We start from the raw sequence: 25,451 nt of genomic DNA on the forward strand, positions 1-25,451 counted from the left end.
AGGTACGTGATCAATGTGTTTAGTTTCTTTGGGTTATTTTTTTTTTTAAGTGCTTGATTCATTCTGGTGTGAATGAATGTTTAAAATTTCTGGATTTTGATCTTTAAAACTTGCTGATTTATCAGAACTGCAAAAAACCTGATGTTTGTTCCTTGTTTGGTGGGGCAACCTATTGATTTATGTTGTCTGTTATAGAGGGAAATTCTTCCTCTAGCCTGTAGATAATTAAGTGAATGGTTTGCAGTGTGCCTTAAAAATTATTTGAATGCATTGAGCATGTTTGTCCAGTGAATTTTGGATTGAGTCATAATAATGACTTTGCTTTGATTCTGTGGCTTTTGTCCTCTCCACAAGAATTTGAATTCTCTGTTGCATTTTGTATTCGTGTTCTTAACAGGGGAAGGAATTTTGCATTTTTTACAGAGGTGGGATTTCCTATCCCCTCTGAATTCCTTCTGTAATTGATACAGCGAAAATCTGTTATTGCAGTGCTTAATTATTTCATAAAAAATTTTTTGGCTTAATCAGAAACAATGACAAAGAATGATAATAAAAAATACGAAAACCTTCCTTCCTTTGAAGAATAGAAATGAGGTGGTCAGGCTCACGCATGCTTTGTACCTGACACACTTACTCTCATGTCATTGTGTATCATGAGTCGGAGATGGAGTTGTTTCAGGTTTATAGATTTTTGTTTTAACATTTGTGTTGAATTCATTCTCTAGGCATGATGATTCCTGTTGCCTTTGTGGAAAGTGTAGATGAAGGGAAACAAATGCTTTGTTTTGTTTTCAGGAGGCCTGAGATGCTGATGAGAAAAGAGTAGAGGGTGGGCTGAGGAAAATAGTGATAGACCCTCACCTCCAGGCTGAAATTGATGAACAAAGAAATCAATTAAGTGTATTGGTATTTGACTAATAGAAGTCAGACAGCCCAGACTGTCTAGTTATGCCCAAAGGAAAGTACTGAATTCACCTGCAGAATTAGGTGCTTTACCATGTAGAAGCAGCTTAGAGCAATCAGAAAAATCAGTGATGAGATATAAAAAGAATATAATATCTTTTATTTCTGAAACTTTTCTACATTAAGTTGTGTAGAGCTAAAATTAAGTTTCAAGCACCAGGAGTTAAGAGTTTAGGTGGTTCTGTGGGATCGTTATTCAGGGATGTGTCTAGACCCTGCTGGAGTGGCCGAAGCTGGCAGGAAAAGATCCAGAGCCAGGATTTGTCATCCTAGGATGTCCTCCATAATGGTTCCATGTGGGAGCCCATGATTGAGTTAACAAGTTGTAACACATCCCAGCCGCCTGTCAACTTTAAGAAAAACAATGTGCTTATTAACTGCTTTAAAGCAAACACCTGTGCATCCTCACTCCTGTCTCCTTGCCATAAAAAGCAGAGACAATGCCTTGCTTGCATATTTGAGGTTATAGATAGCACACTGCTTATTGCACAGCAATGACCCAGGCCCTCAGCTATAAACGCCAGGCCTGCGTGGTGTTAGATAGTCTATTATCCCCAAAACAGGGACCAGGCTGGTCTGGTGGTCTGCTTTGTAATGAACATGTCTAAAAAATGTATCTTGTTCCCCTCAGCCCATGACTTCCCTAAAGGTAAACTAAGCCTTAGTACTCATGGTGGAGTCTACAATCTCTGTCTCATCCCTTCTTTCCCCAAGTTCCTGCCTACTATCTCACAACTGTTATTGACTTTTTACTTTGATTATACACAATAAATATGGGAGCATTTGAGAGACTCGTGGATTTGGCTCCCTAATCCCTCTCGATTTCTTTCCTTTTTCCGCAGTCTTGAGAAATTCATTCCGTGTCGGTAAGACTTCCGCCAGCCAGAACCCACAGTTCCAGGTGAGAAGGATGCAGGCTTTATCCCTCCTACCCGAGGGAGAGAGAGGAGATAATTGAGATATGCTCCCCTGTGGTCCCTTCCTGCCCCAGGGCCACTCCAGTTCACCTGCAGCCTTCTGGCCTCTGCTCACAGGGCCTCTGTCCCAGGATTGACCGCAGCCTTTTATTCCCTTGTCAACATTCCCTGTGCCTTTCAGAGGTTGCTCTCTTCTCTGCAATTCAACCCTGGCACGTGTGATGGTGGTCAGCGTGCTGATGGGCAGTTACTTGGGGACTCCCAGGAGCCATGCTGATTCTCCTGAGTCATTCGGGGTTACAGAACTGTCAAGCACTGCAGGAAGCCCATTCACGTGAGTTCAACACATCATTACATCACTTTCATTTTATTTTTGAATTTTCAGTGGAGAAATTATTTGTAGCACACTGTTCCAGATTTTAGGCCGCCTGCTTTCCTCACCACCATTTCCTTGTTGGCTCTGGTGCTTGTTTTAAGAACCAGGTTTCTTCTCTGGTCATTTGTAGCAGCTGGGCTTGCCGAATCCTTGATTTGCATTTGAAGCAGAATGCTTCTTCGTGATGTCAAACTGATTTTCCTTGTCATGTCTGAATATTTCTTGTACACTCAGCAACAGTTTCAAGTGAAATGCTCTTGTCCAATTTCGGTTAACTAATATTTGCTGATCTCCTGCTTTCATGCTGAGGGCAGTTTCTTCTTCCTGTAATAAATGTTAGCAATTTGCTTTTACTATGGAAGGTACTAATCCGAGGTGCTTTTGTTCTTAACAGTTTTAATACAAATCACCCATTAAAATGTACAGCGGATTTTACTCTATGCCCAGAAATGTGCATCCCAGTCAATCTTAGAATATTTTCTTCCCCCCAACAGGAAACCCAGTACGCATAAGCAGACATTATCAACTTCCCCATCCTCCCCAAGCCCCAGGGAGCCACTCTTCTGTCTCTGTGGATTTGCCTGTGCTGAACATTTCATGCAAATCGAGTCACTTCATGTAAGTGGAACCGTCTATTTTGACTGACTTCTTTCACACTGAGTAACGTTTTCAATGTTTGTCCACGTTGTGGCCTGGGTCAGTACTCTATGCTTTGCTATTGCTGAATAATATTTCACTGTATGGCTGGGCCCCTTTATTTACCCATTCATCACGTGATAGACATTTGGGTTGTTTCTGTTTTTTGGCTCTGAAAATTAATGGCGAAAAGTAATGGTGAATATTCCTGTAGGAGTTTTTATGTTAACATTTGTTTTCAGTTCTCTTACTTGTGTGCCCAGGAAGTAGAATTGCTGGATCATTCAGAAGCCAAATGTTCAACTCTCTGAGGACGTGCCAGGATGTTTTCCAAAGTGGTCACGCTGTGTTACATCCTCACCAGCAATGGCTGCGGGCTCCGCTTCCTCTGTGTCCTCATTAGTGCTTGTTAATCTTTTTTTGATTTTAACCTATTGTAGTGAATGTGAAGTGGTTTCTCCTAGTTGTTTTGACTTGATTTCCTTTAGAGCTAATGTTATTGAACACCGTTTCATTGTGCTTATTGGCCATTTGTATATTTTCCTTGAAAAATATCTTTCCAGATTCTTTTTTCATTTTTTAATTGAGTTGCCTTTTTATTGTTGAGCTGTGGAATTTTTTTTTTTGATACACAAATTCCTTATCAGATAAATGATTTGAAAAAATTTTCTCCTGAGTGTTGTTTTTTCACTTTCTGGATGGTGTTTTTTGAAGCAAAGTTTTAAAGTTTAATGAACTCCAATTTATCTCTGTTTTCATTTTTCCTTGTGCTTTTGGGGTAATATTTAATATCTGATGTATTTTATTAAAACTTGTATATATAAAATAACTTAATTCTTAGGACCGTTCTAGGAGATGGGTGCGGTTGTTGTCCCCAGTCTATGCATCGGAGACTGAGGTGCAGAGAATTTGACTGACATATTAGTGTCAAAGCTACCCAGTGCTGTGGGAATTCAGACCCTCATGTTTTTCCCTAGCATCTGAGCTCAACACCACCATGCTCCAATCTTTCCAGGAAACGTTAATGAAAAAATCTTTACTTTTTTGATTTCTTGTTAGATTTTTTTCTTATTGGGGACCTCAAATTCTCATTTTCTTTTCGGATATCAGTGTCGATTTATTTTAGGTCTCATGTAGGGAGAAGCATTGCTATCAGTTAACTTCTTTATTACTCACTCTCCAGTGATGATTGTTGCTAGTTGATCTAATCAAGTCATGCTTAAGTCTTTCCTGCTCATGACAATAACAGCAGAGTCATGACTTATAGAATGCTCAAAGAAGAAAGTACTTGATTGATTTTATTTTGCCAACCAATCAAACCAATCAAATAAAACCCTGGTGTTGACACAGACTATAAGCCCTCCAAAATAGGGTCACTGTCTTCATTGTGTTTCATTTGTTGGGTCACAGTGTCTGGATAGTGCCTTGCTGTCCAGCAGTTTTGTGAGGATACGGTGCTCGTGAATCATTGTAAGGACAGAATTTTGACAACAGACTGTGTTGTTCATTTCACGACGGGAAAGGTAATATAGAATTACTGTTCAGATCTGTTTTAAAATTAAGCTTTGAATTTTGAGAATAGTTCAAGAAGCCATACAAAGCTCTTTTCCACTAATTTTAGATCTATCTTAGACACATTATGTTTACATAGCAGAGTAAGTTATCAAGTAGATTTGACAAAGGAGTGTTATATTGATTATTTGTTTTAGTTGAAATATTCTACCAGGGATAAAGTCATAAGTGCCCATAAATGAACAAATATATTTGTATTTAAATGCAACATGGGAGCAGACTACATATGTTTCTATATAATATATATGACTGTGTGTTTTAATCTTTCTGTCAGTGTTTTAATAGTTTTTCAGCAATTTTGTAACTTTAGAATTCTTCTAAAAAATTCACCCCCAATTCTAGTGCAGTTTGTACTGTGTATCCTGTCTTATGCATGGGATTCCACTGTCCCCTCAGTGAGGAATTTCCTCTCCTATTGTGTTAGGAGCAGAGTTAAAGGAACTGTGATTTCTAGGCCTTTGCTCTCCATGTGTTTGCAGTTGGCTCTCAGTCACGATTTTCCCTTTCCAGAGTTTTCATTGTTAAATTAGAATTTCTGAAAATAACTATTAATATGTTGCATTGGTCTCCCTAGAAACTTGACGTCTTTGTGCTTTTCAGTCTTCAATTTATGAAAAATGCAAATGCACTCTTGTTTTTAAGTTGTCCTTTTTCAATAGATATTTATCTCTTAATTGATAGAATAATTTTTTCCCAATGAATGAATCGGTGTGCATGTTTTAAAGGATAACTTACTTTTTATTTTTCTTATTGTAACAGTAATATTCATTGTAGAGAATTTAGTAAATAAGGATTAACACAGTAATAACTTCACAATGGCCTCTAATCTCACCTGGAGATACAGTTGTAAGGTTTGAAATTGAGAATTATAAGTCCTCTCAAATTTTTCTTTTTCAAGTACGTATAGGTTACTGAGATCCTCGAATTCCCATATGAATTGTAGCAGCAGATAGTCAGTTTCTGCAGAGGAGCCCGCTGGGATTGTGATCGAGACAACGTTGAATATACGGATCGCTCTGGGGAGCACTGCCATTCCAAGAGCACTTTCTTTTGATAGGGGAATGTGTGTGGAGTGTCTGTCCTGGTATTTAGGTCTTCTTTAACTTTTTTTTTCAACAATGCTTTGAGTTTACAGAGTATTATTTTACTTTAATTATCTTTGCTTTTATATTGAGGACAAGTGTGCAAGGTACTGGGATCAGAAGTGTATTTGAGCCCCGCAACTTGCTGCCACCATGGACGCTGCACTCTTGCTTCACCCGCTGTACAATCTTGCACAGATTACGACCTCAGTAACTCTCTCTTGAATGAATGATTATATGATTGTTGGATGATGCTTGAGAGTCCTTGTGATGATTTTTTTCCCCAGCCTTTCCCCAGTTCTTAACTATGCCCTTTCTCTTCCTAAACTCCAGCCTGGGTTTCAGCCTGCCTGTGGCATTGGTTTTCCTTGTCTGTGGACTCTTCCTTTCACTGGTTCCCGATAATGTTACATGTGGGCTGTGGAAACTTGCTAGATGTCAAGAAAGAGCTAATCCATTGTAGGCCAGTATTTTTAGAGTTTGTTATTGTTTTATTGATTGAAATTAAATGAGGCTGCCCCCTGAGCCCTCCCATGAGCACTTTTGACCTTCCTACAGCTGATACTGCTCTAGTTGCTGCATGTGCCCTTTCCCCAGCCTTGATTTTGTAATTGAATAAGTCACCATCACTGGAGCCCTCTCTTTAAAAGATAAAGAGAACATTTGCTCCTTTTCCCTGTTTGGGGACTTCAATGAGATGAGATCCCAGATAAAGAATGGAGCCCCACCTCTTTCTGACCCCCGCTGTTTCCGTTCCTTTCTTCAGGGGAAAAGAGTACAATTCAACAGTATAAAGATTGATTGTGAGCTAATGAGATAGACAAGACAACCGATCATTTATTAAATAACCTTTCATGATAGAAACAAATGTATTATACACACAAACAGCACACAAAGCACTGTAGTACCATGGTTACAATCGTGGGTCCGAGTTCGTGTCCTGCTCTGGAGAGACCAGTCCTGTGAGATGGAGAACTGGTAAGTCGGCTTAGCCTCTCCAGAACTGGTTTTCTGTCCTGCAGAGACGGGGCTCGCTAGGCGTCCCCCCCGTAGAGGTGCTGTGGGGTGTAAATGACGCGCGTGGGCAGCCTGAGCACAGCTGCTCATTCCTCGTAAGTGCAGGGTAGCATAGCTTTTGCGGTGATGGCTTTATGACCGCCCCATGTAGACTGTCAGTGCTCTGAAGGGATGCCTTGTGGTTTGGAGATGGGATTCTCACTTCTGTAAATACCCAAGTATAGTGTTATTGGGTCCTGCTGATTTCAGTCTATTCTTTAGAAAGTACATATTGTAGATATATTTTTCAAGCATGCGTGCTTTTTTTCTTTTACTATTAAAGTTCTACCCTCTCATCTCTTGGTGTTACTTTTCATGGAATCCAGGAAACAGTCCTAAGCTACCTGCCTCTTCACACTTTTCCGTGGTGGTTTCCTTCCCTGATTAGAAGAGGGTTTTGCATAGGAAATTTTATTTGTTCCCCTTTTCTTGGAGTCTCTCTCTCTGTCTGCCCATCTCTCACCTCTCAATCTGTCCATTTCTCAACCCACTGCTTCTTCTGACATGTTCCAAAACGCATTTCAGGTAGCTTACAGAAGAACAGATACCAAATAAACAGGTGAGAAAATGGGGCCCAGTTCAGACAGTGAGGCTAGGAGGCGAGCCTGTGTGAGGGTTGCAGGCGTGAGACACATGCCTCTGCCATGTGACTTATAAGATCGACAGCAGCAGTGTGCTTCAAGCTCCCAGCAGACACAGGGAAGCAGGATTTGAGGGAGATGCTTACTGGCTGTGAAATAAATAAGTGACTTAGGAGAAGCCCAGCCTTTCCAGCTACTAAGGTTTAGGAGAATATTTTGAGTGTCTTCCAAAATCAGAGTATGGCATCTTTTCTTTTTTCAGAGTTCTATGTATAGTTGGTTACATTCTATACCTGGAAATTTCTCCAAAACTGCTTCCCACGTGAGTCCCATGGCTCGGGGATTGGGTGGTTCTGCTCATTGATGGGGGTTGGCCAGAAACAGAAAATGAGAGCCTCAAAGGGGCCTGGGATTTGTCAGTTATGTTTTATCAGTGCTGTAGGGTTCAAGAAATGCTTTCACCGTTTCTCTCCATCTGAGGCGGCAGCGTAATCTCTTACCAGCATCAGGAGCTCAGGGCCACGGGATGGTGGGGGCTGACTGCACTGCCATCAAGACAGCTGAGCTAGTCACTGCAGGTGTTGTTCTTTTACATACTGCATTTCATGTTCTTTACTAGAATGTTTCAACAGGGAGTTAATTAACTGAGTTAATTAACATTTAATAAATATGATCTTTGTTGAAAAGACAGTTATAGGCAGAATATAAGCTGTGAAGTCTTTAAAAACGGTTTCATTACTGAAATTTCATTTGGGGAGATACACGGTTTATCTTATATATGGCTCTCTTTTAAAGTAACAAAGAAACAAGACAGAAAAGGCTGAGGATGATTTCTGTTCTTCCTCTCGGCTTGCAGGTGCCCTCACCCCCAGTAGCATCAATCAAGACACCAGCACTGACACTGGCCGTGCTCAGAACTGCCTCAGCCCTGAAGACACTGCTGACAAATAGAAGGGGGCCACGCCCTGTTACAGCAGGTGCTCTCACTTTGTGGGTCCTTATGTAACTGCGTGGTGTTAATCAGGATCGCCCGTCCTACATTGTGTGATGCTGCTGCTTTGTCTCCTAGTTACTTGTTTCTCTAAGTATTCTTGTATTGTTCTCCAATGCATAGTACTACACACCTAAAAATGCTTTTTTTCAGATGAAAAAGAATGTGCATTTAAAATAATAACTCTGAAAAAGGGGGCAAAAGAGGCTATCCTTGTCCCGCTATTCAAAGATAATAATTAACACGTTAACGTATATTTTCATCAGTGTGGATCACCTCTGTCATAAAAAACCAGAGAGCACTCTGTGACTGTTTACTGTGTGGACACCTCCATTTTCCATTCGGCTTTTTATATGTTTTTCTACAATATTCTATCTCCTCTGGCATGATTTTTGATGACCAGTATAGCATTCTGTCTTGTGGAGGCATTGTCCATTTTACTTCGGACTTAAATAAACTTTTAAATTCCAAGTATACTTAACTGAAATACTGAAAAGAGAACTGTGGTGGTAGAGGAAGGCCCTACCTCCCTTCCCCTTATTTCCGAAGAGTAAAAACTGTTGAAAATTTGATATATATGTTTCATGACCTTTATGCCTATGACATACATATATACACACATATGAGAATTCCATGTATACGTGTGTGTATATATGCTTTATTTAAAAATGAGACCATACTATATGTTTTTCTGCAGCTCGCTTTAATCACTCAGGTGTATATCATAGACGTCCTCCCACTCCAGACTCACCCGGTCCTTTCAGATAGAGTGGAGGGGTCTCCTGATTTGCGGGTGTGGTCTCTTTCCCACGCACACCTTTGGTGAGAGAATGCTGTGGACAAGGCCCTGGACCACGGCGAAATGCCGGCTCCCTCATTGCTCGCAGCTCGTCGTGATTTAACGCATCATTGTCTTGATGGTGGACAGTTAAGTTTTCTCCATTTTCCACTGTCAGAAAGGATATTTGACTGGCATCCTTCTTGTACAGACATTCCTGTGATCTTTTATGAGTATTCCTTTAGTTAAGGCTTCTGGAAATTTAGTCCCTGGATGTGACATTTACATTCATCACAGACTCCATTCAAGTAACTCTAGAAATTCCTTCCATAGGGGAATGAAAAGATGCACAATTACTTATGTAACCAATTCTCTATTGCTGGATATGATTTCACTTCAGTTTTTCTTCCCACCATTGTAAACAGTGCTGTGTAAATGCCCTGATGGGTACATCTTTTTGGACTAAATTTGTTTTTTCCTAGAGGAAACGATTCGTAGAAGTGGTGTTGAGTCAGTGTGTACGTACGTTTTTCAGAGTTTACATATCCATTGACATGTCGTCCTCTGAAAATGTCGCTCATGGTTTCTTCTCCCACAGATGGACACTAGATAGAATATCTTTTAAAAATATTTGCCAATATGATGAGCAAAAGTGCTTTTTCATTGTTTTAGTTTGCATTTGATGACCAGTGAGGTATTGAGCATTTTTCACTCATTAGCCATTTGACTTTTTTAAAATGAATGATTCCTTTTATCCTTTGCACACATTTAAGTGGGGGAGCTTCTTGTTGGTTTGTGACAGCTCTTTGTATGTTATGAACATTAACTTCTTGTCTTCAACAACATGTATCACAGAGCTTTTTCTTGTCATTTCTTGCCTTTCATTTTGTTTAGGAGGATTTTAATTTTGGTAGTGTCTCAAAATATTCTTATGATAATAAATGTATTCCTTATGTGTTTTATCTTTGAAATTATTCTTAAAAATAATTTCTTATACTGGAATAAATCTCCTCTGTAGGTTTTTTTAAATCTCTAAGATGGAGATGATAATAGTACTTGTTAATGTAAGGGTAAGTTGAGTTAATAAGAACAAAGTGTTGTATTTGCTGTTATTAGTACTTTTTTATATTTACATCACTGTCTGTAAATTATCTTGTGGTCCTTATGAGAGGAATAGTATTTATTCTTTCTAGGTGATTGTCTGATTGTCTCAGGACAATTACTGAAGTCATACTTTTCTCTTTGATTTGAAATCCCACCTTTACAAAATACTTATGTACACTAGAGTCTCTTTTTGAGCTCATGGTTCCCTTCTGTCAATCTGCCTTTCTTACTCCAGCACCATAACTTACATATTGTAAAAATTTATTTAATAATTGGCAGTCTGAATTTTTTTTCATTCTTTTCTTCCATCCCAAATTTTCTTGTCTAGTATTATGATTTTATTATTCCTGAAGAATTCCAAAATATTTTGTTCAAGTTAAAAAAAAATCAGATTGGAGTTGTCATGGGAGTTTTCAGTAAGTTTTGAATTATTCTGATGAGAACTTACATCTTTACAAAACTGCTTTCCTCCATGCAATTTGTTGATGTCTCTACATTCTCACCTCTTACTTTACCCCTCAGTACAGCCCTGAAGTTTCTCCATTTAGAACATGGGCATTATTTTTTAACTTATTCCAGATTATTGTTTATGTTTTTGTCAATTTTGTAAGTGAAAATTTTTTGCTATTATATTTTTAAACGCTTAAAACTGAAATTTAGAAAGGAAGATTCGGTTTGTAAATACTCACTTTGTAATTTGTCATTTAAAATTGTAAGTATTAAGTAGTTGTTCCAGAATCCTTTCTTTTTTGTTTTTAAAAATTTGTGTCGAAGATTCTCAAAATGTTCATAGCTAAGTAGTATAGGTGGGGAGACAGATGGAGAGAGGTAGTGTGGCTCATGTACAAACTGTGAGCAGTTTCATGGCTGCCTTTAGGCTGGAGAAACCACAGAAGAGCCCAGGTTAGACAAGGAATGGCTTTGTATGCACTTGAAAGCCAGCTTTCCTGCCTGTATGGTGAAGCCTGGTGGGCGTGGCAGGTAGATGATCAAGGTCTGATCAAGGTCATTTGCTGCACAGAGCGCTGTGTCTGTGAGAAATGGTGACCATTGCCATGGCAAATGCTTGGTGCCAGGAACAATGCAGGGGAGCTGGGGAGCCTGTGTTAAGGATTTTCCAGTCCTGGGAGTGGGAAGATAAGACTCTGCATTCAGATCTGAGTTTGAATTAATCCTCTTTAGTTTACTGGACCTCTGACTTTTGTCAAGTTATGCATCCTGTTTGAACTCCTGCTTTGTTGTCTCTCAAAACAGAAGAATTACAGCCTGCTGCTAGAGTGTTTGATCAGGGTAAATGATTTGTGTCTATAAGATGCCACGTACAGTCACAAGCTCAGTGAGCAATGAGCTGTCCCCTCTTCTCCTGCAACTCAGTGCTCGATAAGTCATCAGCAGAAAGCGAGTCCCTAATTTGTATGTGGTGCAAGGAAGAACAAAACTAACGTCTTGCCTTTCCCTGGCAGTATTCTTACTTCTTTGCTTCATGTACCTCTTTCCTCCTTCACTCTCCCCTTTCACCTCCTCCACCAAGAGCCCGAGACTCTCTCAGAACACTAGATTCAAATTATTTAAATGTTGGCTCATTCCCATGAAATGACAGTGACTTAAAAAAACTGTACACATCCCAGAATTCATTGTATTTGATTTACACACACACACACGTGCACACACACACACACACACATCAGGCTACCTCCCATTTACTGAGGGAGAAGGGCCACTTTTTCTGAGTTTTCATTTACTCAGCGTGAGAGCAGTCTCTTAAGCAGAATTTCACCTGGCTTCGTGCATGGTTTTTTAAATTGGATTTCTGCTTTTTGTCCATAAAAATATTCTCCTATTAGAAGACAGGAAGTGGAGACATAGATATTCTGCTGAGATATTGGTGTTATCATATTTGAGTTTTAATGGACATAAGGTGGCATAGAGTCATACATTATTATGGATGAGAATCCTTGATGATGTAACTTGGACAAGAATCTGGGTCTCCTGCCATCGTGTCCATGCGGGTGAAGAGGCAACTGGGTGGGGGATGGCAGGGAAACTTCTTGCTTGAGTTCCAGGTTCTTGTTAGTTTTCATTGCTCAGCTGCCTTTAGTTTATGTCCATGAGGCCTCTCATGGGAAGGTCACTATGTCCTGAGAGACTGAGTTACTAATCAGCAGAAAGCTCTGGACCCACTCATATTTTCCAGAGTTTTTCTGCTGACCTGCTGACACTTTATATAAATGAGACCTAACAAACTACTGGATATAAAATCCTTATTGTTATCATTTGCCCTCAAGTTCCATAGGAATGGGGTGCTGTCTCAGGCTGTCTAAGGCTAGATCTGAACAAAGATAGGGTGATAGGCTCCGCTGCTGGACCCTCCCCAGTCGAATGGGATTTCCACCTTAGTTTTTAGAATCAGGCAGATGAGTTCAAATCTTGTCTTTACCAGTTATTAGCTTTGTGACCTTGGGGAAATAACTACTTTTTTGGTTCCAATTTTCTTTATCTGTAAATAAGTTCAGTATTTATTTTAGGGTTTTTGTTTTAGAATTGAATGTGCTAATTCCCTAATTTATTCCTAAAATACTGATCACATGGTTCTATGCTGGTGCCTTAGTAGTTGATTGCTAAGGGACTCAACAGTGAGAATGGGGATGGGGCCCCCTGGATCATACAGCTTATATTCCAGGATATGCTTGTAAAAGACAAGATTGCAGTGGATTTTTAGTAAATGTCCATTCCTTTCCTAATCCCCATTGATTGTGTATATATCTTTATACTAATATATGAACAATTTTTTTTGCAGTTTAAATCTCTTTGTAGTATTTAAAGAATGTAACTATAACAAAAATACGTGAAATAAAATGACTTGACTTTTATTTTCCTTTCAATAAGCAAAACAAAATAAAATAGAAAAGAAAAGAAAAAGTATTGAAGGAGTAGAAATAATTTTATTTCCGTGGAATCAACTCCCTATGTTAGGTTTTTCCATTGTGTTGTTCAACATCATATAAAATTGACAGGTTGTGACTTCAGTGTTGATAGCTAGGTGAGTATAGTTTCTTTTTGTGGTTGTCTTTGATGAATTATTTGCACTAGATCATAAATGATGTGCATGTTACATATTGGAAACCAGGAAACATTGGAGACATACTACCTCCAATGCAGTCATTTTGTTACCGAGTCCAAACTCTTTCTGCTCGCCGCATGACAGGCCAATAAACTGGGAGATGAGGTGTTGGAGCAAGGAATAGTGACTTCACTTGCAATGCTGGCAGACCCAGAAGACGGCAGACTGATGTCCTGGAGAACTATCTTCCCCAAGTAAGAATTCAGTCTCCTTTTATACTAAAAGGGGGGGGGGGTTGTGGTTGGTTGTTGCATACTTCTTGCTTTATGAATTGTTTTTCCTTTGAATCCGCTGTTCTTGCAGCTGTCCATGTGGATCAAATCATGGTACCCCTGTAAAACCTCCAAAAAAACAAAGGCTATTCTCTATTATGCAACTTGCCATCTCTACAGAAGTGCAGATGAGCTAACATTTTTAAAGATCAGGGCCAGGAGAATAGGCTTTCCTGCAGATTTCAGGCTAAAGGCAACTTTCTTTTTCAAATGGTGCAGAGCTACCATGTCTGAGCCTAGGAAACAGGGCACAGGTTTAAACTCAAAGGAACAGATTTAACATAGGGTAAAAACTGTTACATTTTATTACAATTCCGTTTCCAGCTTCATAGATAATATTAGTAAGAAATACGAGCAATTTTGTATTTTTGCTTCTTAATAACCGATAAGTGTACCAACTATATTTTGTGAGCAGGGATGCTGTGCAGGCATTGGGGTGACAGCAAACTCTTGTAGGGGGTGGCCGACCCTGCAACATCTCTGATGCCCCGTGAGTGTTGGTGAGGGTCTCCGTAGCCAGGGGCTCTCTTCAGGAACCAGCATATGGGCATTGACCTCTGGAGACCTCTTTTTCGGCTTCAGGAATTTTTTCAGATATTGAGATTGAAAAATCACTCCAGCTGGGAATAATTAGGGAAAAAAAAGAAAAGGAAAAGGGTTTGGAGTAGAGTAGAAGAGTAGGACTTAAGATCACGGAGCCTGAGTGCTTGGCAGCGGGGCCTCGGGAGAGAGGGGAGAAGAGGTGGGGAGGGGCCTGGCTCCGGAACCAGCTCCTGTAATTGTCCCTGCACGCAAGCCACATAGCTTTAAATTGGCCTGGGCCACCTCTCTGGGCTGGATATCACCCTGGGCAGAACCGTGGTATCTGTAAAGTAAAATGACTTCACAACTATTGCACAGAGCTGCAGGTGTAAGAGAGCCTAAGCCTGTCTCAGAGTGCAGGGGACAAGCGGAAAGGAATGGCAAAATTTCCACTGACAATTGAAATTTTGTTAAATAGCCTGCTACAGTTGTTTGCATCACTTGAATGAATGCAGGCATATTTCTGTGGGCATTTATAGGTTCACTGAACCCCACCAGCCCCTCTTGCCCCCATCGGAGATGGGCTTTCTCAAGCACAGTGCCCCTCCTGCTTGGGTGGAAAACGCTGCTGGTCCTTGCCTGGGGCCGGGCTGCTGCAGGGCACTGAATCCCCGAGGCACGGCCTGTGAGACACGACAGGAACATCTCTGCTCTTGACTGGGTGCCTCCGTTTCCCCTGCAGTGTAAAAATGCCGATGACTGAGTTAGAAGCATGCTTCCAAGCTGTCCATGTCCTTGGCATCCAGAAGCGGAGCCTGGAAGCTTTCGAATTTATCCAGAATGCGGTTTACATTCACCTTCAGCAGGTGAGTGTATGTCCTTACACAAGTGGAGGAATTACTGCAGTTTTCCTGGAACTTTCTCACTACAAGTCCATTTGATTTTTCTGTGCTAGGATTCAGTATGGCCTGCTAAAAACTCTGGAGTGAGATCTTGAAACCCTGATGAAGAGCATTATTTATTTCATTTCTCTATATGATACTCTTTTACTTTTAAAATTCAGAATTTTTGGTTGTTTCAAAAATTTTTTGGGGGGGTTGGAGAATCATGTTTACTCTTACCATCTTTGCAACCTGTTGCTTTGTGCCTCTCACCTGTCTTCTGTCACTTGTGAGGCGGTTCCATTTGTGACCCTGTCCGGGTTGTTCATGTTATAAAACATAAAGCCTGTAAAAGTACAGTCCCTTTTCCTCCGAAGACATTCCACAAATACTCCTTTAACCTGGGTGTGGTTTTAAGAAGACAGAATCTTTAGAACATGTCCTTGCAGGTTGCTAGTGCAAAATCCCAAAATCAATAGTCTAGCTCAACATCTAAAATCTTTCTAATTTACCTTGGAATTGTATGGATAAGTGAAGCAGTTTGCTAAGAACTCAGACCAGGTTTAGAATACAGGTTGGTGTAGCTCAGCAGGTCCTCCCAAGCTGATGCTCTGCCAGAGGGCGGGGCCGAGGGGAGAGGGCGGGTCCTGCCCTCCCTGAGGTGACAATTTCATGGCAAAGACTTTCACCTGGTGAAGAACTTGGAGTTTCTTCTAAGAAGAGTGGGTCTTAAAAGAGTCCAAAAAGCGCGGGAGTGGCACAGTCCCATTTGTCTCAAGTAGGGGAGAGCGGCTGTGGGGCCACTTAGGAGACTCGTGAGTCCAGGTGGGCAGTGTTGGTGGCTTCCACTTGAGCGGTGGGACGGTCAGTGTTTAAAAGCGAACATATTGAAGGCATGTTTAGATGGTAAAAAGGAAAGGATGAAGGCTGGCTGTGAATGCAGGATGGAGTAAGGCCCAGGTTTCTGGGTGGATTAATGAGGTAAATGATGGTCCTTCTGTGCTCTGAGGAGGGAAAGCTGCAGAGGGAGTTCTGCGGAAAACTGATGAGTTCAGCTGTGGGTAAAGTGAAAGGTTGTTAGATGTGTGGTCTGGGAGCTCAGGTGAGAGCCAGTAGTGAGTAGGGGGAGGTGAGAGGGACTTTCAAATAATTTTGTATTGTGAACATACAAATAAGTATGAGTAATGACACATTTAACACCTCTATATTCTGGATTTAAAGCCCAGTAACATTTTGCTATACTGACTGCAGAGGTTCTTAATATTTTTTAATAGAAATAAGTAGAAACAAAATAGTGGAGTTAGTGAGCATCTTAGAGTATATGTGTGTCCTTGTATGTATTTTTATACCTCATCTGTTTATAACCATAATCTACAAAAAGTTATCTTGCTTAGCATAAGAGTTAAACACAGGGACGTGACACACATTGTTGGTGGTTGAAGCTGATCTTCTCGGGCAAATTATGGACCCTCTCTTTGCCTTAGTTGCATCGTCTGTGACTGCCCCAGGGCCCCTCATCACAGCTGATTTCCTAGAGTAGATGTTGGGAGGGAGGCTGCTGAAGGGAGTAAGAGGTGGCAACTGCTAGGGATATTGAAGAGAGACAAAAACAGATTAAAGCCGATAAACTGAGTACAAATACCCTCTAAATAGAAGGAATCCCGCAGTGTTTTGAGCCGCTTATCATAAGGGAAAGAAAATCACGTGGATCCAAAGCTCTTGAGCATATGAATATTGTGGGTGGGAGGGTGTCATTATAAAAGTGTTGAGAAAAGGCCTCTTTGTTTTCCTTGACATTACCAGTAAGGATGGGGAGCAGAAGCGAAACCCTCTGCTTCACAGTTGAAGGTGCTGTTTTGTGCGAAACTGACCAAAGTTTGGAAACCAGTCATCAGCGATGCTGGCAAATGAAGAGGCTTCTGGATTGGGTGGGGCACTTGCTGTGACTTCCAGGTGACCTGCTGGCTGGGGGCTGTGTGGCGGGCAGTAGTTTTGCAGGGTAGCCCGGGCATAATCCCTAGCTCTGATGCTGCTGGTCTGATTAACAGACCTGGGCGCACACTGTCCTAATGGGGCAGCTCGGGATGTGGCCCTGCCGTGCTGAGAGCGAGAAGAGGGCTCCCCTGAGGAGGTGTTCCTGCAGAGACTGGAAACGTCCTCCTGCAGGGGAGGAAGAGCCTCTGAGCAGCGGGCCGGATGCACAGGCAAGACCAGCATGAGCACTGATGTTTCCGGGAGCCGGAAGTCATACAGTGGCCCAAACGGCCTTGTTCCTGAGAGACTGGAGGGAATAGATGCTGAAAAGGCAGGCTAGGGTCAGACCCTGTGGTGGGTTATGAGTGACAGGAGAGGATTGTTCAGGCAGGCATGAGACAACCCTGTGGGCGTCCCAGCTGGGGCGTCACGCCGAAGGGAAGAGCAGAGTTATAGACTTTGCCACTTATTAGCTGTGTGACTTTAAGCAATATCACCCCACCTCTCTCTATATATATCTTCATCTGTAAAGTGACACAGTGACAAGGTCGTGTCATCAGAAGTATTAGCTTAGCTCTGATCCTCTTTGTCGACTCCTGTCAGTGCTTCCCTGCAAGGTTCTGTAACGGCTGCTTTTACCCTGAGACGGGAGGGCATAGAGGGACACTGTAATACCCGAGGGAAGGAAGGGGTTGCTTTAAAAGCAGACATGTAACAGCCTGCAGCTGCAGACCTGCAGGCAGTTTGGTTGATGGTCCTTGAGAGGACTTTGGAGGCCTTAGCGTCGTCTTAAGTCTTGTTTCCCCTTGGGGACCGGATTTGCCTTTGGGGATTGATGTTGAAGATTTGAGCTTCTGCAAAGTTGTTTTCAGAGATGTGTATATACGTAAAATATCATATAAAATAAAATGATTTATTTAACGTGTGCGAATTTGTAGCTGTTAGGAACAGCTCTGTTGGCCTGGTCTCCACGGAGGACACCAAGGGTCAGCAGAGCATGCAGGAGGGCAGGCAGCCTGCAGTGCTTCTGCGGGGTGTTCTCCCCAGCAGGGTGCTCTGCTGAGTTGAGTCTTCTACGAGTTTTGTTGCCAGAGGAGCAGACAGCAAATTAATGAGTTCTAGAGGGATTGTATAATGACAGGAAGAAATAGGAACCCGGAGATTTTCTGGACTAAAACACGCTTTGGTTCCTGATTCAGTGTGTTCCATTACAGAATTGATGAGTTGTGTCTATTCTGGAACGTCATTGAAATAATCGTTCAGCCTATATGTTAAGGGCTTTGTTTTATTTGGCTGGAGGACTCGAGCCGGGATGACAGCCTCTCAGATCACTCTGAGGGACTGCTCCCAAGAGGTAGGGGAGGAGCTAGGATATATAGAAGCTTACAACAAAGACCAGGTAATTGGAACAATAAAATATTGCTTGTTATCTAAAGAAAACCAGATATCTCAAGTTAAAGTATTTACTGCTTTTCTATGTATGGTGAGAAGCAAACATTTGAGTCATTGAATTCATTCCTTTGGCAAGCCCCTGGCTATCTAGGGCCAGTATCCTGTCCTTTCTTACTCTGAGTCTGCTCAGAGGGCACCACTGTGAGTGGCTGAGAGGCCGGGCTGTAGGCATGTACTCGCTGGGGGTTGGCAGCAGCCGCTGATGACTCGGATTCAGCATTCTTTGTTTACTGTCATGGTTGCAGTATTTTCATGCACATTGTAGTATTTTCATTCACAGTGCTCCCACTTGGTCCTAAATTTGACCAATATTTTGAGAGAAATTTCATGACCAATTTTGTCCCACAGTGCTAGGATGGCTCATTCCTAGTTCAGGTGAAGAATCTTCTAAGTTGCCATTCAAGGTGTAAGTCTTTTTTTTGTCAGGCCCTGTTGATACTAAAAGTTCTCTGGATCACCTGTCTTACTAGTCTATTATGATACAGAAAGTGTTTACCCATCTTTGCTAATTCCCATAAATAGAATCACACTATTATATTTATTTTATTCAGGGTTATAAATTTTATCTGTTTCTTCAAGATGTTTAGCCATCATCAATCTTGTGGGCCTAGTTACACATTGGGAAATGTAACAGACAACAATTTTATAAAATAGACAGGATATAAGTAATACAGCTAGTAACGTTAATAAAGTCACGAGTAAGAATTTAATAGTCGAGAAGTTGTATTTTTGGGTTAAAATTTTGCTTGTGTTTCTGAGTTTGATCCTATGAGAAAGTTCATATTTATGGTCAGGGTCAGAGCAGGTATTAATTGGCCAGTTGAAATCTCCCACCTTGTAAGATCAACAGTGGCCTAAACAGAACTATAATTTCTTTTTAGAATAACGTTTCTGAGGGCTATCTAATTAGAGCCTTGGAGTAGGGAAACCCACCAAGGTAACACAGAAGTACTAGACATAGGTAATTTATCATAAACTTAACAAGTGGAGTAGATCATAATCAAAGGTTGGAGAAATTATCAAAGTAATTGGTATACAGTCCTGGTCCGGTGTCTTGGGTCAGCTGTCTAGCTCAGATGTCGTCTTCTTCTCATCCTGGTCTGGTAGCTTTTTCTCCATTTGGGCATTGTTTTAAGGTGAGCAGCACTCGATAGGCCAGTGCACTGCAGGGGATGTTTCAGATAGGAAATGAATCCGAGACTCCGTTTCCTTCAGCTTTGGTGTGTATGGTCTGGTAAAGAGTACCTGAAAAAGGGTCCTTCCATTCAGGTTGGAGACAGTTATTTAAGTCATGCCTGTTGCAGTATGTATAATCCCCTGGCTGCAGGTCATGGGGCATTGGAACTTTACCCAAGGATAGATTTCTGAGCTTCAGAAACAAACCTAGAGTATCTTTTTCATAATTCAATTAAACCGTACAGTAATGTGACATAACAGCAAGGAATAATCTGGGAAGTGTCTTAGTAAATATGGACCTCAATTAACAAAACTAGAATTTAATATCCACTAAAATATAATTTATTTTCTCTCTTAAGTTACCCTCAGTTTTCTCAAATATAGCCAAATCAAGATTAATTTTTTACAAGTTAAGTCTGATTATTTGATCATATAGGCTTTTTTAAATTGGCTGTGTTGGAAGTTTTAATACGGAGTCTCAGGGTAGAATGTTAAGGTTTGCTAAGGCCAAGAAAGACACGTCAAGGCTTTTCATGGGTTTCTGCCTTACAGATTAAGGTAAATTCTTTTCTCTTTAAAATCCTTAAAATATCTTTATACTCTTATATCTGTTAGGAGATGATCTCCCTAATTTGTTTGATAGAGCCACTGGGAACCTAAGTGTTTTTAGTCTCTTGAGGGATCAGATAGAGAGAAAAGATAAGTGTTCCAAGTGTGATTACATAGGTATAATTTATCAAATTGCTGTGAACCATAACTAGCTTAAGGAGAAGAGATTCTTTACGTCTGGGAAACAGGTTAAAAGCCAGTAGTATTTCAAACAATATCAAAAATTATAACCATATTCAGCAGGTTAATCAGTCCCTTGTAACTAATTCTTTTAATGAGAGTTTTCATTAGAACTTTAAAATGTCTTACCCAGTTTAGTTCAGTGCTATAGTGTGAAATTTATTAGGAATCAGTAAATCTCCTTGAAGAGAAAGCATTTTGCAAAACCATCAGAAGAAAACAATTAACTGTCTATAAATGACAAAAATTTAAAAGCATGGTTAAACACCGTTACACTATAATCAATAAAGAAACCTGTTCACTATACCCATAATTATCACTGGTAACATTTCAGATATACCAGAATTTTAGGGAGTCCATATAATTTCTACAATATCTATATTAATAATATTGTCTCATTCAATATAACCTTAGAAGTTTTATGATTCATTTGACAATTCCATGTTATTTAAAATGCCAAATGAAACTTTATAGTTAAAAATCTCTCTTTGGGATGTTTCAGGGGCCTTCTGTAGCATCCCAAACTTAACTGGAGATTAAAAGAATTTTAATTAATTAAATTAATTTTTATTTAATTAATTAGAATTTTATATTTGGGGAGCTTTTTGAAAGATTTCAGAACACTTGATCAGATAAACATATAGATCACTGTAAAGTAGTACTAATTCATTAACAAGAAAATACATCAAAAGTAAAGGCAGAACAGATCAGCTAAGTGGTATAAGAAGTTTTACAATCTGTTACTGAAGGAGGATTAACATTTTAAGAAAATTTTTTCCTCTTAACAGAGAGAAAAACAATTCTAATCTTGTACCAGCTTACTTCTAAGATTCATTTACGTTGCCCAATTTGTTTCTAAACTTAGCCAATTCTGACCATGTACAAAACTCTTCCCTCAGGGTTCCTTTTCCACAAGCCTTCCACAGCTTTCTATACTTATATTAGTGTGTCCCTTATTTTTCTTCTATTCAGAAGTAACCAGGTTCAGGAGAAAGTCACTATTTTTCATTAACAAAATACAATTCCATTCTTATATCTTCCTTTACGCATTTATATTACTTTCCTAGGATACTGAGATCATTCCCTTACTAATAGAGACTATTTCAGTGTGGCACCAACCATTTATTAATATTTCTATATACCTTTAGTTTCACTGTAAGAGGAAGTTAAATGTTAAGTAATTCGTATTTCAATGTTATTTTATCTGAAAATGGCATAGCTATTTAATAAAATCTTGTCATTTAACTTAATTTAGCACAACACTAGAATTTAAAGATACCAAACACTTAGAGATTATCTTAAACATACATTTTAAAAATATATTTTAAATATTTACCCAAAGCTCTCATCTCATTTGCATTTAATTTAATTAAAATTTTACCACAGCACATTACTTTTATTTTTTTTTGACAAATCTGCAACAGATATAACAGGATCTTATTTGACTTTCATTAAACCTAGGTACAGTAAAGGTATTATACATAATATTGATGACTTTAAAGATGTCTATATTAATTAGAACATACTTAAACTAAACAATATCAAATATTATCTTAATATTGAATATTTTCCATTTCACATGACGCTGAAAGTCAATTTGTTCAGTTGTTATTTTAAAAATACTTAATGTTTAAGCTCTTATATTTTTACGTCAATTAAGCAGAGCTCTATGACTTTGAATTTTTTTTCTTTAGCAGTAGAAATATCTCACTTCTATAATGTGTACACAGGCTTATAATCAGAAAAAAGCTAGAGATCTCATAGCTTCACTTTAAAACTTACTTATAAGATAGGTATAATAATAGTTGGAGTAAGCTGAATTTGCTTGCTCAAATCATTAAGGCTTACTATTTATGAAACAGACAGTTAAAATTTCTTCACAATGTCTGAAGGACCCTTCAGAGTTCTGAGTTCTAATATGCCAAAAATTTCTTGGCCTTAAGGTTTATTTCGTTGAGCTAATTAGACTCAGTCCTAGGTCACTGTTTGTTGTATTTATATTTCTGATGTGCAAGACAAAGACACTGTCTTCCAGGTCCCCAGAGAACTGCTCTCTCACCCAGGCCGTATTTTATCTCCTTAAATGGCATATTTGTATCAGTGAGAAGAGCTGTAAACAAAGAATTCCATGTTTTAAAACTTTAAGGCTTACTTAAATATGTCTTCCAAAACTTGCATAAGGCATTTAGTAAGATCTCTTTTCCTTGTGTTATAAGTTAAACCCAGGGTAAACCTGTATTTTTTTATTAGCCACTCAAATTAGTTTTTAGTTTTACATTATATTGGACGGCTTATGTAACTATATTGGTTTATTTTAATTTGTTCAATTAATATTTTCAGAGGGACAGATATGTGCCTAGCCTTATAATACCAAGAAGGGGAAGTGTTTTTCCTCTTAAACATATGTATCCCACAACACAAGCAAAAGTTTTGTATAAAGACCACTTAAATATACCAATTTCACAAACTTTTATCTCAATTTTATTAAATCTTATACCTTTAATTTTTATATTTATTAAGTTTAATCAATAATTCTTATTTCTAGAAGGAGTGCCAGAAACCTTTTTTTGTGTGTGTGTGCATTGTATATAATTTTATAGAAGTCTCTAGGATGCCCAAGATTCAGCCAAAGAGCTTAGGCACTTCTCAGTTTTTAATTTCATTAATTGGTCTGTTATCCCAATTATTGATCAAGTATTTCAGTCTATATATACATATATTTCAAACTGTGGTAAGTAAAATGGGCTTGTTTGAACTTTAATCTTGGGGGGGAGTAGGTGAACTCTTTGGCCCTTTTTTTTTTAACTTTACGTTGTGTAGTATCAAAACCCTGTATGTAAATCCAAAAATGTCCATTTTATTTATTTGATTCAAAATAACCATATAAAAATATTTATCCTTTTGGGATAAGCCACTTATTTTTTTTTTCGACAATTTTACAATCATTTTTCCAGTTATTCAACCTAATTAACATTAATTATTCTAAGTTTTTATTAGCATATCTAGAAACATTTATCAGAAAGGAAAACACAAACGTAGCTTTTCAAACCAGTTTTATTTTTTTAACTAAGTTCTTAGGTTAACCATTAGATATATTTTTCTACATTTAAACTTGATTTTAATAGAAACCATAAAACAACTGTTTATAATGAGATCTCTTTAAACTTTCACCAATTAAAAAGTTTTTCCAAATTAAAAAATCCATCATATGGCCGTCAATTTACATACAAATATAATATATATATAGTGATTTTAAACCAATAAGATGAAGAGGCCCTTCCACATGAGAGTCGGGGTGTTGCCTAAATAAAATTCAAAGGTTTACTCTCCAAAAGCTTAAAGCCTTTGTGGTCCAGGCTGATGCAGCAAAGTTTAAGAAGGCAAAATATCTGAAAATTGGTACAATCAAAGAATTGCTTAGAATCCCAATTTATTTGCGTGGCCACCATATGTACACAATACTTGAAACTTTTGTATGGTGGAGTCCAAGGTTTCCTTTAAAAAATAAACTAAACATACATATACATACATACACACACTTAAAACACCCAGAGAAAGATAAAACATTTACATTTCAAGGACACAGGAAGAGAAATCCAAGTTACCCCTAAAGGGGATTTTGTTTTTATAAGTTCAGAATGCCAAAATTGTTTTTATCAGGCCTGGTTAGTTATTTTCAGAGTGAGTTTTTTTTTTCTTATTCCCAATTAATGTTGTAAATTTTGTATGTACATAAACCTGGCTGGGGTAATAGTTGGAGACTGGCAATCTGTCATTTCTTTTTCTTTTCTTTTCTGTTCTTTATTTTTTTTTTGAAAGTTCTATTCCCCATTGTAAGGTCGGGTTCTCAGAATAAATTTGCTAGTAAGATTTCCCACAGGGACAACTCTGTGTCATGAAGTCTTTGTGTCTACCACTCCTGGAAGATTCTCTGTCACCCGAGAAAGCTGTTACCAGCCAGGAGGATGGTCCAAATTTTGGAGTTGAAAGTTTCCTCATAAGAGTTTTACTTTTATCCTGAAAAATTCAATGGAGGTTACCAAATTGAGGAAAATATTAGACCAGACTCTTACCTAACCACTCAGTCCTGAACCCAGTGTCTTTCAACTTGGACTCACTCAGGATGTCTCCACTGGGTGAGTATTTTCCTCATATGTTTCCAACAGCCCCACTTTGGACATATCCTCAAGGTGGATATTTCCTGTTATCTTTCAACCAGGCCCCACTCAATATGTCTCCACTGGGTGGGTAATTCACCTCAGTTTCTTTCAACTGGAGGGCCACGTACCTGGATACACCGCCAGATAAAACTTAGGATCATCAACCAATATGTGAGATCCGAGAACCTAGAGAGACTCACCCAAATTCATCTGGACTCCCCGAGGAGGTGGATGGGCACAAAGGGCCACTGCTGGTACCAAGGCTCCGGTTACTTGGAGAGTTCAGGTGGAGAGAAATCTGCTGTGGTGCTTCATGGTGTCCAAAACTGTTGACTGAAATACATGTGCAGCCTAAAAGTTAAGAGTTATGTTTCATTTGGCGGGAGGACTCGAGCCAGGATGACAGCCTGTCAGAACTCTCTGAGGGACTGCTCCCAAGAGGTTGAGGCAGAGCTAGGATATATAGGAGCTTTACAACAAAGACCAGGTTGTTGGAACAATAAAAGATTGCTTGTTATCTAAAGAAAGCCAGGTATCTCAAGTTCAAGAATTTAGTACTTTTGTATGTGTGAGAGGAAGCAAATATTTGGACTCACTGAATTCATTTTTTAGACAAGCACCTAGCTATCTCGGGCCAGTAGCCTGTCCTTTCTTATTCTGAGTCTGCTCAGACGACACCATTGTGAGTTGCTGTAGCAGCTGGGCTGCAGGCCTGTCCTAGCTGGGGGGTGGCGGCAGCCTTTAATGACTTGGTTTCAGTATTCTTTGTTTACTGTCATGGTTGCAGTATTCTCATTCACATTGTAGTATTTTCGTTCACAGACTGATTATGGATAATCTGCAACCTTGGAAAGCAACCGAGATGGAATTACTGCAGGTACCTTCTGCTTTAATAAGCCGTGTGCAAACATAAACAGGGAGGAAGCATACACTTGGATTTGGAGGTGTAGGAAAGGGATCCTGCACATTGCAGGAGAACGCAATGCAGAATTCCTTAAGTCCACCTTTCTTTACTGTAGTGGTTTCTGAGAACAGTTTATGGTAATTA

The 25,451-nt window shown here is 39.4% G+C and overlaps 2 protein-coding genes across 2 annotated transcripts in view; both read left to right on the forward strand.

Moving 5' to 3' along the window:
* LOC140693509 (uncharacterized) overlaps positions 1–25,451 on the forward strand; it is a 311,246-nt gene that overhangs the window by 21,851 nt on the left and 263,944 nt on the right. Inside the window, exons 4-8 of the mRNA XM_072957329.1 lie at positions 1,806–1,864; positions 2,062–2,214; positions 2,751–2,874; positions 7,446–7,505; positions 8,040–8,160. The gene's annotated coding sequence lies outside the window, so the exon portion shown is untranslated. The remainder of the gene's footprint in view (positions 1–1,805; positions 1,865–2,061; positions 2,215–2,750; positions 2,875–7,445; positions 7,506–8,039; positions 8,161–25,451) is intronic.
* Positions 14,490–25,451, forward strand: part of LOC140693524 (trafficking protein particle complex subunit 9-like) — a 54,365-nt gene continuing 43,403 nt past the window's right edge. Inside the window, exon 1 of the mRNA XM_072957344.1 lies at positions 14,490–14,837. Within this exon, the coding sequence (XP_072813445.1) occupies positions 14,761–14,837 (77 nt within the window). The 5' untranslated portion in view covers positions 14,490–14,760. The remainder of the gene's footprint in view (positions 14,838–25,451) is intronic.

This window comes from Vicugna pacos, unplaced genomic scaffold (assembly GCF_048564905.1).
Source record: "Vicugna pacos unplaced genomic scaffold, VicPac4 scaffold_19, whole genome shotgun sequence".
NCBI classification, from domain to species: Eukaryota; Metazoa; Chordata; class Mammalia; order Artiodactyla; family Camelidae; genus Vicugna; species Vicugna pacos.